General features: G+C 38.1%; 1 protein-coding gene across 1 annotated transcript in view; it reads right to left on the bottom strand.

Moving 5' to 3' along the window:
• Positions 1–13,701, bottom strand: part of tex264b (testis expressed 264, ER-phagy receptor b) — a 29,300-nt gene that overhangs the window by 11,973 nt on the left and 3,626 nt on the right. Inside the window, exon 2 of the mRNA XM_028406675.1 lies at positions 11,762–11,983. Coding sequence (XP_028262476.1) covers positions 11,762–11,983 — 222 coding nt within the window. The remainder of the gene's footprint in view (positions 1–11,761; positions 11,984–13,701) is intronic.

The raw sequence follows: 13,701 nt of genomic DNA, 5'->3' as shown, positions 1-13,701 counted from the left end.
ACAAAAATATATCAGGGCACATTGTGACTGTGGTCTGTTGTGTTGGACAGCGTACCCAGTGGAGCCAGATGTGTCACAATTGGGGCCTGAAACTGGGTCGCCACCCACACATCTGATCTGCTAACTTTTACATAATGTGCTTTTCAATAATGCCAATAGCTGTTTAGAAGACTGACAATAAGATTAATTAGCAAAAACATTGTTTATTAATTAAGGACAAATCTCCTCAAAGCAACTTCCCCATTATGGGACAACTTCTTAATCTTAAACATACTCCTTCTACATGCATTCATCTATGAATTTAAACACCTGCTGATTTGTTATTCAGACACTACTACTAATATTGGATATTTGCAATAATTTTCATTCATATTTCTGACTTGAGATCACTGTGAGGCTCCTGCTGCACATACTGTTGATGACTGCAACCAAAGACAATTATCTGTACTGCATTGAGATTCAATGCACAATGACACCTTTATTATTGGTGCACCCACACTAAGTATTACTTCCAGACACTTCTAGGTGGGTAAAACAACAATAAAACCAATCAAGCCTAACTGTATAATGACCCTAAGTATCGCCGTGTCTTATGAACCAAAGACAAAGGGGAAGTTAATAATTAGATCACCAGAGGAATCAATGAGGAAAACTGTTGGCGGTAGGCTTGTGTAATTGGGCAGGGGATTGCGGATAGTGTACTTATTGATTTTTTGTTTGATTTTCTTCATACTCCTCCCCTGCAGTATCAGGAACTCTGAATCCCTTAAGGCATTCCAAAGTAACAGGGTCAGCGTGAGGTCATTTTTTTTTTTCTTCAATCGTCCACAGTGGAGAAAAATGCCATTATTTTTAGACAGCAAGATATCTGCGGTTATGTTTCTGTGACATGAAAACATTATTAAATTGTAGCATTATTAACTGAAGAGATGTGGGAAATTACATGGGCCAGGAGCAAGGCCTCACCTTTCTTTGATTTAATTGTTTTAATATTTGGGAGAGGGGAAAAAAAACAGAACTGCAGAACTGGATCTATCATTTTGTCTTCATATTGCTTTGACCTTGTTGTCAAAGGAGGCAAGAAATGTCTTCTCTTGTTATCCATGACTGGGTATTGAGAGTAAGTTATGAATAATAAATGTATAAATAAAAGAATATTGACTGTGATTATCACCATCAGTGTTTTCCTTCACGAGCTCTGCAGATTGCTCAGCCTGTGCCGAGAGGTCAGTGAATACTGATACTGCTATGTTTTTAATTATTTAATTTAACGAATTTACAGGTAAACACACTTGATACTGTAGGCTTTGTTAAACTGATATGTGCAAATTTCAAATGGCACCAACAAAAGTTTGAAATGCATTTAGTTGATTAGAAAGGGACTATACAACAGCACACTGGTGCGTTTAGTCCTCCTCTAACATTCTCCTGCTGTATATTTATTGCCACACTGCAGAATGTCTCCAGGCAACTGGTGAAGGATATGGTCTACGTGAAAAGGAGGTTGTGTTATAGTGTCCTCGCTATCCAGCTTCCTATATCATGGGGACAACATCTGTACGGGACCTTGGACATGCCCTTGGATAAATAAATGAAACTGTATTTTTAGAGCTCTACAACAAGTAATTCCTACAAAACCCAGTCCCTCCAGCCTCCCTGCTCCTGGAACAAATGTTATATATAATACATGTAATCTACATCATTATTTTGTTCTAAGTCTACAAAAGACCATTTTTTTCTGCTCAGTTTTTTATTGTTGTAACATTGTGGCCCAGATTTTATATGCACTCACTGTAAGCTACAAGTTCTGATCAAAACATGATATATATCAGGTAAATGTGTGTTTTTTTAAGTTTTAAAAGTTGAATAAAGACACAATCGCAATTGAAGATCAATCAATCAATCAATCAATCAATCAATTCTGTAATTAGAGTAACAGTAAACAGGAATAACTATTATTTAAATGCTGTTCTGAGCAGTCTGAATAGATTTGAATAGCGCCCTTTAACATGAATTCGTAAAAAGTTAGCTAATGAGCACATGTTGCTGTTTTACATTCAACATAAGCTTAAACAATAAGGTGTTTGTTTAATCACACACAATTACCATACCTGCGTTCTGCTAAAAAATAGATTAAACATTTCCAAACCTAATCCAGTCATTTACTGAACCCATGTTGACCACCACTTTTTTTTCGATTTATTGACTTTTTAAGTTTTCTGTCTTAGGAAAGGAAGAGGTTTGCTTTTTCTTACTTGTCTGAATGGCACTACAAATAAATAATAATTTAAAAAATGCATTTGGCAGCAATTTTCCCACTTGAGCAGCAATTCAAAGATAGACAAAAGAAAGACAACATTTTTCTCAAGTGTAAAGCCAGAAGAGTCGACGGAGGAGACAACGCCAAAGAGCTCTTTGCCTCAAAGAAGATATATTTTAACAGTATGTAAAGAGGCACTTAGGGACAGCATAACAAATATGGTGACTATATCTGGGCACCAGAGGAGTGATTTTAGATGGCAGAAAAGCTCTTCTAGCCTTTTTGCTAACATATTTACAGAAATGTTAATTAATATGCACTGTCCCTGAAATAAAATAAATAAATAAATATGCATGTGTCCAGATCAAGAAGAATCACCTCTGCACAGAAGCAGACAGGTAGTCTGTCACACAGAAAACACGCCTAGGTTGCCACAGATATATGCCCTTTAGCAGTAGTGGTAATAACGCCTCGACAGCAATGCTTCAACAGACTGCGGCAGTAACACGGAGAGAAATGACGAGTCATGTATCAGACTGAGTGGGTGGTGGAAATGTTGTACAATCTCCATGTAATGTAATTACAATGAAAAATGAATCATGTAAATACTTTTTAAAAAAATGCTGCAAATTTAAATTTAAGATTTCACTGGAGAAGAAGAGCCAGTGCATTGCACCTTCTCACTGTTTAGCCACAGTCACTTTTACAGTATACATGCAGCGACTGTACTGAGTGGAGGAGGCAAGTGCTAACATGTCTGTAGAACTGTCTCATTTCTGTTAGCCCTTTTGAGGGTCACTCTGGTCATCTTTGTTGAGGCATGTTGGGAGTTCAGATCGCTGAAGACACGGTTCAGTGAATATGAAGAAATATGCAGCAAATTTATCTTGAATAACGCTTGAAGCAGAGGAGGAAATGTAGCAAATAGAACATGGGAAAAAACTCATCATTCGGTTCCACTTTCAGAATTGAGAAATATGACATTTTGGTGTTCAATGTGGGAGGGGGGGAAGCTTCTAACCCAGGAAGTTGAAAAGACATTAATATTTACCTGATGGTAGATCAGAATAGTGTGCCTTCATTTGTTTGTCTTCAGAAACCATTTTAATCAGTTTATAGATACTCTTATGCAATGATCATAAGATAGGATGCTCTCACACTGCTTACTCGTTGCAAAATTCATGACAGAAGGTCCAGCAGCTACTGTAACCATGAGTGGCCAGCCTCATGCAGAGATGAGGAGCAGGTTATACAAGTCTGCTCTACACAGTATTCTGTGACATTTACATTTTTATTATTAAATACATACCAATATCGTCTTGTTCATCGGCCTAAGCTTAATAATCCTCTCCAAATGCCTCATGCTAAACTATCAAAGAAGCTGATGTTTTTAACTTCCAGCAGTCACCTTCACCCACAGCTCTTACTGTGCAACAGCTTTTTAACATTTTCTGTATAAGACTTCATGGTACAATCATGTAATTTATTCAGCCTCCACACAGGAAAGTCAAGAAAAAAACCCCTGCCTTGTCACTCAGCATGGCTTTATAAAGTTGCCATCAGCTATGACTCAAAATATCTTAGAAGCCATGGCTTAGTTTTTGTCCTGACATGCAATGTCAACCGTGTGCTTTTTCTAAACCACCTCCAATTAATTCCATTTGCCACATGTGAACTTCACATATTTGAAAACTGCAGCAGTGAGGATGCACCTGAATGCAACTTGTAGGTCCAGAGGAAAAAGTATACTGTCCTCCAGCATATGTGAACCGCTTTGCATTGATATTGTGTGATAGAGTTGGCAAAGAAAATAACTAACAAGAGAGAGGAAAAAGTCATGTTTTTATGCATCATTAAAACAATAAAGAAATTGATCATATCTATAAAATGTATGCAAAACGAGCTCTTAACAGTTTCTGAATCTGCACACTAAGATTTTTTTAATTTAGTTTTTAAATTTTTTAGCTTCAGCCTCAAGCAATGTCCCAGAGGATGTATTGCTGAGATACAGACTATTTATTTATATATAAAAAAACAAAAAAGCAAATAAATAAACAAGAAGGAGAACCTTCAACATGCCACTTGTCTTTTCTGTTAAACACATCATGTGTGACTCATGGGGCACTGAGGTGCCAACACTAGCTCTCGGCAGTAGCAGAGTGACATTCAAGCAACAGCAAAACATGACCATGTCCTGAAGCTGCAGCTAATCTGTAAAATTATGGAGGATAGCACTCCATCAGAGGCAAGCACCCCTCTTCTCCAAAGCAATCCATCTTTCTTATTTCTGTCTAATAATATCATTGCTGTACTCCTCTATTCTGTTTTTCTTGTCACATAATATGTTGAATGCTGCTTCCTCAATACTACAACGTCCCATTGCTTCACATAAAAGTAGGGATGATGGAACGTAGTATCTCTACAAACCTTTTATAGTCTACAATTCATTTTAAAGCCCTGAGGGGGAAATGGTTCAAAGGGTCTGAGGACATAATGAGTGACAGTAGTCACTGCCAGTATGAACAATCCAGGTGTCACTCAAGCAACAACACTCTTTACACAGACTTATTCAACCCTGACAAATGAACAAGGACTGTCTGAAAGCCACTGAGCTGAATAAAGCTGTTAAGTCCTAAGCCTATTTTTTTATCTTTCCCATTTTCTTTAGCTCATTCACTGAAGTCCCAAACCCCCAGACCGTGGTTAGGGTGCCCCCCCTCTACCACCACCCTGTTGTCACGCTCATACTTGAATAGTTCAAAATTGCCTCTTGGATTGCTTTTCAGAAAATCCCTCTGGAGGACACTTGGGCAAATTCATTTAATTTGCATGCTTATCTTAACAAAAGACATGAACAAATTGTTGAAATATTTTAGCTGACAGAGAACATGCATGTGTGTATAAGTGTTTTTATGTGTGTATTTATTATAGTAGAGCCATATCAGAGATAAGAGCTGACCTGATGTCTTAAACGAGTATTTTAAACTCAATCTGTTGTCCTAATAGAGCTACGAATTCTACAATTTGTGCATGATGTTTGAACTTCAAAGTGGTAAATTATCCAATCACAAAAATATCAGCAATAGCTTCAATGCTAAAAGTGTTTCCAGTATATTTATTTTTACCCCGACCAGTTATCCAAATGTTTCCAGAAATCTGGGCATTTTCACAGGATTAGTTTTTGTTGTCCCACAGCCAGTAGCTAATGAGACAACACCATATGTGAAGTAAATGCTCAGTTTCTTACACTTGATTGAGGCACTATAGCTGCACTATGCCAAACTGCCAATTTCTTCTTTATAGAACTTCTCCAGTCACTGACATATTTACACTGTGGTGACCTGCCAATCAGGACAAACGAGAGGCACATTTAACAATAACACAATCACAGACTGATAGCATCAACAGTGGACAGCGTATGTCTTTTAAGCATTGCTTGATTTTTTTTCTCTCCATCCTGCAAGACACAATAGCCACTGGCACAAAACCATTTGTCCTATATTTAAAAATAACTACCGTTCTTAAATTGTAATCACACCCAACCGCCTGATCTTAATTCAGAGCGACAGTGCAACAGTGAGTAAAGTTTAAATCAGATCAATCATATGTAGATGTGACATTTAACACCAACAGTAGATTCCCAGCTGCCGGAGGATGAAAGCCATGTTTGAACATTTGACTGGCAAACTCCACCGAGGCTCCTGACAGAAGAGTCAGCTTGCAGGGTCGTGATGCAACATACTTGATACAAAAGAGACCCACTGACGTACTTACATTACTTTAATGAATTGGTTGGAAATAAAAGCAACATTTTGTACTTAAGAAACAGCATGGGTCTTGTTAAATCAAACTATCAAACTGTAATTTTAATTTAATTTTACTGACTCCTCACAAAAGTTCACAGCAAGATACCGGGGAGATTTGCACATATACAATCAGTTCATACAGCACAGAATCATACACAGGAGGATAAAAATAGCACAGATTATTTAGGAGACTTCACCATAAATCACACATTTTCTGGTAAACTGTGTAAATTCTACTTGTAAGCGTGTAATTACATAATTACATGTTACTGCACATCACACAGTGACTCTCTGGAGCTTTTATTTGCATTGCAATATTGTAGAAAGAAGCAAAGCTTTTCTGATAGTTAATTAGATATCAGATGTTTTTCCCCTGCAGGAAATGGGCTGTTCTGTGGCAAACTGTGCGTGTTTTCACACCATCATGAAGCCCTGTTTGCTGTGTTTTTGTAGTGGATGGGTGCTTCAGAGTGGCCCTGAATAACTGTGGGAAAGGACTTGATGCTGATTGGTTAAACTCAAAATTCCACTTCCATTCTTGTAAAACAAAAGACAAAGAGATGGAGAGGAAATGGTGGAAATTGACCAATGGATGGTGAGAATTTGAGTGATACAGACTCATTACATCACCTCCTCCTTGCCTTGCTGAACACAACACAATGGAAACAAAAACAGTCTGCACCTATAGAATAACACCGGTATAAAGGTGCTTTCAGACTGCAGGGCCTTTTTCATTGCTCCTGTAGCTGTTGGAACATATAGTTCCTTTGTTTATGTTTTCACATTGCAGACACTGACAATGTCAATTCTTTACAATACAGTTTGTGGTGTCTTTTAACCTTCCTAACATAAACGGAAACTTCAGTGATTTAGGATGAAAACAAAAGGCACCAACTACATCCTCCTTTTTAGAAAAAAAAAAGTATAAGCACTGGTATAACATTGTCTGTGTAAACTGTAAACTGTGTTAGTCTGTTTACATTAGTAAGAAAAAATGGACTGGCTGTCCTTATCTTCCATACACTGAGCATAAATGCACATTGGTGTATGTTGTTAGAAAGTGTAGAAATGGAACAAAAAGGCTTTATTTGTGCAACATTCTTGTACGATGCTCTACCAACTGCCTGCTGGCTGTTCTATAATCTCAGCATTCCTAATGGTTGTATGACTGTATGGAGGGTTTGGGGAGTGTGCATAGTTACCCTCAGTGGGAACTGTTTGGTGCAAAAGCACAGTTCCTGTCGGGGTAACTCATTGGCATCTTGAATTACAGATGAACCTGACAAAAGATATATGAACAACCTATATAAATAAGTTCTTTTGAAAACTTAAGTCTACCAACTGAAACCGATTTCCCTTCTACATAATCTGGAACATCTATGACAGTGTCTCTGTCCAGCATACAAACCCAACAACCTTTTCTGACCTTTCTGAATGTACGTCACAGTTAGTTTAAAAGTCTGCATGTTTAACAGACCCTGCGGACTAGCATCTGTGCTCTGCTTTGCATTATTCTTCCTCATGTATGACAAGAATAAAAATTGTGAGAGGCTGCACCTTATGTCATAAAACTGATGCTTCATTTTCCTACGGCACGAAGGAAGACTTCATGTTTACCATACCATGTACGTCAGTGGCTAAAAAAAGGCCTTTACTGAAGAACAACAGAAAATGTGCTTTATATTCAGTCCAGAACCTCTGTGCTGGCAAGAATCTTCAGTGCCCTCAAGCAAACAAATGTTCCATCGTCTGCCGCTCACGAACCTTCAGATCTCTGTGAATGTCAGCAATATTATCCTCCCACTCTGGTCCCCAATCCAGTCTGAAGGCCTGGCCACCGTGCTCGTACAAAATCTCAAGATGCCAAGGTGTCTGTGTTGTAGCCCACCAGTAAAAAGCCAAGGCACAGAAGAAAAACACTGGGGCCGATCGATAGTCTGACAAGGCAAATATCAGGGTTGACCATGGGGCAGCAACTCAAAGTGTCTGATAGACAGAAATCATTCTGCCATGACAGGCCAGGCATGCTAAAATGCTGATGAGCATGTCTGAAAAGGTCTCACCACTTGGGATGTTTAAAGTGTCAGCCATCAGCAGCATACTTTATTCACTGGAAGAAACCCTTTTAGAACTTACACTGTTTATCTGCCTCTGGCAAATGTGAGCTTTATTTCGCTTAAATATTACTGTTTATTGTTGGACAGAAACCATTAATTAACTTGATCACTTGATTGTAATGTTTGTTTATAATTTTAGATGAACATTACGTGAGCTACAAACAGCTTATGTTATTGACTTTTACTTTCATTGTATGTGACCATCAAACTCAGGAAACTGGATCTCCTTTACTATAATGTTATCTCAAAGGTGTCTGTAGTAATACCTTGTACCCCTGCGTAATACCAATCTATACCATTAGATAGCAGTGAATGTACGGTAGCCAATGAACCAATGTCTATGCTCTGTATAAAACAACAGAAAGTTGTGCGGGAAAACAAAAAGCACCACACAGAAGCAACAGCATCCTACGACGGCGTATTAGGGCCAATGTAAGAAAAAAAAATACTGACCCGGAAGAGGAGGGGGGGGCAATATTCTGAGATTTAAAGTCGTAAATTTACGAGAAAAAAAGTCGTAGATTTACGAGAAAAAAAGTCGTAGATTTACGAGAAAAAAAGTCGTAGATTTACGAGAAAAAACTCGTAAATTTACGAGAAAAAAAGTCGTAGATTTACGAGAAAAAAAGTCGTAGATTTACGAGAAAAAAACTCAGAAATTTGCATCCGTTTTTCCTGGTCATGGAATTATGTCGCGTTTCCATACATGCATACATGCACACGGTTTATGTGTACAGTTTACATATTTGTAAACTGGATAAAAAGCAACTGTTTAAAGTTTAGTTTTTATCACGGTGTTATGAGAGTTGTAGGCCTATATGCCTTATAATAGGAAGGCAGTGTAGGAGTGGAAGAGAAGATGACTTGTTAGCTTGAGAGAGGAGCGATTTATTAACAAGAAGTATATGTACAGCGTAAAGAATATGAGCACAAAGCTGCCGCCCTGCAAGGACAGGAAAGTGCTCTGGTCCTCCAGCTGTTTGTGACGGTGGGGGTTAACCACGAGCACCGTAGCTCGTCCTCTGCGCTCCCTGACTATGGTCGGGAGGTTGAAGCAGGAAATGTTATCAACGGTGCTATCTTCTTCACAGCATTGTCACAACTTGATGAGCTTTTCCACGGCGACCGTGACAGCAAGCAGCGTGTCTCCAGATTTGCGACTTTATAGCCTAATGTCAGAGAATATCTGAGGTCTTCCCGTAAATTTGCGAGTTTTTTTCTCGTAAATCTACGAGTTTTTTTCTCGTAAATCTACGACTTTTTTCTCGTAAATTTACGACTTTAAATCTCAGAATATTGCCCCCCCCCTCCTCTTCCGGGTCAGTATTTTTTTTTCTTACATTGGCCCTAATACGCCGTCGTAGCATCCCTCTCTAGAAGTACTTTTTACTTTTTTTAAAATAACCTTTAAAGTCAAGTAATACTTAAAACCCATTAATGCTTACAATGGCACCCAACTCCTCTTCTTTCTTACAGTTAACTGACACTTCAGAGTCCTTTATCAGCTTCAAGTAAAAGAGGCACTCCCATGGAGACGTTTCAAATTGTAAATGTGTTTTCTGGGTGAAAACTGCAGCACAACTGAATCACTCTATCGCAGGACACAAGATATTCAGAAGAACTGAATTTTAATGTGGTTTTTTTTCAAAAATGACTCAAGTGTTATTGAGATGAGAAAACTGCAGGGGAATTACAGCCTTCCTGCAGCACTGACATTTCAGAAAACACATCTGTATTTAAATACCTATGTAGAGCAGCTAACAACTGCAAATTCATTTAACTGCTCAGCCAGCAAGTTACACTCAAAGCTGTCATTTGTGTTAATTCAATTGCAAGTGAAACCGACTCTCACCACAGCATTTGGAAACAAGTGTCTCACCAAGGATTTCATGGTTTTGTTTGAATTGTGCTGTGCAACACCAGAAATCCCAGAACCCAGCATAACATTTTTACTTTGATCCAGATCCACTAAATTAGAGGAAAATAAATTACATAAACATTCAGAGGTGTCTGAGAATATATTCTGCAAGAAATATTAACTATGCCCTTTACCAGAAAACATCAATACAGACTTGCACTTTTCAATTGTCACATATCAATAATAGCTGCAGGGGTAATAATAGATGAGGACTGAAAACTACCCAAATAGGCAGACTTGCCACAAAGCTTGTATGTGTTAAACAAGCTTCACGGTTTATGGTATTTAGTACAAGAAGCTAAACTCAATGCACTATAAATTCCTATACATCTGTTCTTTTCAAATGCAGGTTTAAGTAGCCTAAAAATCCTAAACATGAAAGGACACCTTTCTGAAATTGTTGCATCACAAAGGCTAAGTAGTGTTTTGTGAGAAATATTGCTACCTTTAATATGAAGGAATAGATCCGCAACTAACTACAGCCAGACTGTGTATGCTGACCTCTCAGACAGGCTAAGTGCCACTGGAGAAGAGCCAGGTTTAAACAGTGGCCAAGCAGATGGTAGAGCCAGCCAGACAGGACACACAAACACATTCCTCCAGAAGAAGCCGAGTGATCGAGACAACCTGTGGTGCTGCCACCTGTTTCAGCACACTTCGCAATTACACCATATTCACATTCTCTCTGCTGCTCTCGCAATGACTCACTTTCCCAGCATCCCTCAAGCAGCACTCAGTGAGATCATTTATCATTAAGTGCTAAAAGAAGCTCAAATTGTTCTTTATGTCTTTTTTCTCCTTTGTCTTCAGGTTCACTCTGTGTCTCTCTTCTCCACACCATAAATCTTTTTGCTGTACTATCCACATGCCTCCAGGCCCCCAGGGGATGCCGCAAAGAAGGCCTGAGGTTATAATGAAAAGATTTGATGTGTGCAACTTTTCAGAAAATATATTTTAACTTTGTGTTGCCTGAAAACACGACCAGTCTGACTCAGAAGTGCATGTGATGGGGTTGGATATTGATCTTACTTGGTACAGTTTGAAGTAAGCCTACCTCAGATCTGAGGTGATTCATTATCACACACACTCTCCCACATTTCTTTTACTGTGCACTAGTATAAGCATACAGCTAATAATGGTAATTTATTCCATCCATTCCTTATATGATGTTTCATTAAGAAAAAATAGAAAGGAAGAAAAATATTTTATAAATGATCAGGACGTGAGTCAATATAGGAAAAGCTTGCAATACCAACAGTGTATATCTATGAACTGTACTCATTAATTATACGTTTAAATAATACATTATAGTGTACTGACTCAATGTGCTGGCAAGACATTGGCACATGGGACGTGTGTGAAGAGCTTAATGCTCATGATGCTATATACTGTATGTAAAAGATGTAGTGATGTACAGTCAGTGAGTCACTGTTCTGGTGCTTACACATTATGCTACCTGGCTTTAAGATAAACATGGAACATAGCCTCTTTAATTGTATAATATCTCCATATAAAACTATACAGTATTTTCTGCATATTATTTTCCTGAATTAAATATATTTTCCATTTATCATCATACCGTAACTCATCATTTTTCACTAATCAATTATTCTGGCAAAATGTATCTTATACACTAATAATTCCAAACAACAGAAAATACCTTGATGTAGTGCTCTAGCCGTGGGTAGACTTTTCTTACGCTCAAGAGGATGGACAAAAACGTCCTGTGGGGGAATGAGGTAGTAACCACATGTGTGACTTCAGGAAAGGAAAAGACATTAAAGCCAGATGTCTCATAGCGCTTCAGAAGCTCTTCATCCACCTTGTTTTCTCCTTCACTCAGAATACTGCCGACAGCATAGCGGCAAAGCGGTCCAGGCACCTTACAAAACAAGAAGCAAATAAATAAATATATATAATAAAATAGAAACACATAAACAAGATAAACTCACTCTCATTAGTCTTATCAGGAATGGACATATCTCCCTCTATTTCTCATTATTTCAGCTACCAAAAAATTATTCACAACCTTCAGTATGACAGCAACGGCATTTACAGACACATAGAAGTGTCAAAAAGTGTTATCTGGCCATTTTGTTCAAGTAGCTTTACTGGAAAAACAAGTCCCACTTATAGAGAATATTCAAGACAATGCTGTGTAATGCAGCTTACATTTGGCAGAAAAAACCTTATATTAGCCAGGTTCCATGAGTGAAGAAAATATGCTCATTAACTTGAGCTCTAATTGGTGCATTTGGCAGCATAGCAATTACTACTCCTTTTTCCATTTTCAGCACTATGGTGCCCATTAAAGAAAAGGAAAAGGGAGACTCTTTATAAATGAATAATCCTGGGACAACTGAGACTTTCTCCCTACTGTGCTCAGCTGAGGACCACTGAAGGCTTGTGTAATAAATAAATAAGCTGTAACTGTCATCCAATTTGTTCATAATGCTTTAAGCACAGTCAGTGAAGGCTTTTTTTCCTCCACTACTTTCAAAAACAGCAGTGCCAGTGATGGGTTGAGGTTTGGTGTTAGGAGTGTTCACAGTGCACTGCAGAGCAACACACAAACACACATTCAACTTCTGAAACACACACACACACAGAAAAAAAGCAAAAACAGAGCTGACCTTTTCCATTTTTGTGATTACTGATTACTATTTTCAGAATCACTGTTTAATCTGATCCTACAAAAGAAAGACCAATCATCTGAAACTGTGATTTGATGACAAAATTCATGAGCTACGAATCAATACATTCACATGTATATATTATGTGCCACAACAAAACAAGTGATAATTCTTGACTGTAAACATTATGAATAAAGTGTCATTCCTCTGATGTTTTAATGATAACTGGTTAACCTTGCCGAGCTCTGGATTCTGAGTGCAGCTTTTGTTGTGCAAATTCAATAACGCTTCAAAGAAGAAGAGGTGATCCTCACTAAATGTCCAGAAACCCTGAATAAACATCTACTCACTACTCTAAATCAATAGTTAGTGTCACGTAAGTAAGAACAGGCTTTCAGCGATGAAGAAAGTGGATTAGGGAAAAAAAAAACGTGACAGCATTCTGAGTTTACAGTCAGTATTGATGAGCTGCATTCAAGGGCTGCACCTTAAAAGAGCACCGTTGTAGACCCGCATATCCCATGATTCATTGCATGCCAGTGTTATTTGGATTCTTTTTACCGTGGACATAGAAGACTTCCACAGACTCCACAGTCCCACTTAACAGCTATTACGGTCTCACATATCTATTGGTGAGACCTTTCAATGTTACACTTGCAGGACACACTTCTGTACACCGTGTCCTTGAAAGAGTGCTCTGGGTAAGTCAGAATTATGTGGACCCAATTATAAATTTAGTTTCAGAAACAGTCACTAGTGTGTCTAAACACTGAGAATGCTGAGAAAAAAAACTCTCAATTCTCCCTTTAATCTGAAAGCGTGTAAAAGCAGAAAACTGATTTTGAAAGTTAGAATTTAGAAAAAAGAAAAATGTGATTTCTGAGTTTAAGCTTTTTAATCTTAAACTTAAAACTCTAAGTTAAAAAGTCTGAACTGTACTTAAAGTAAAAATATTGGTCCCACTACT

Source organism: Parambassis ranga, chromosome 5 (assembly GCF_900634625.1).
Source record: "Parambassis ranga chromosome 5, fParRan2.1, whole genome shotgun sequence".
Taxonomy (NCBI): domain Eukaryota; kingdom Metazoa; phylum Chordata; class Actinopteri; family Ambassidae; genus Parambassis; species Parambassis ranga.
The sequence above is the reverse complement of the archived record's forward strand: the minus strand, read 5'-3'. Positions and strand labels throughout refer to the sequence as shown.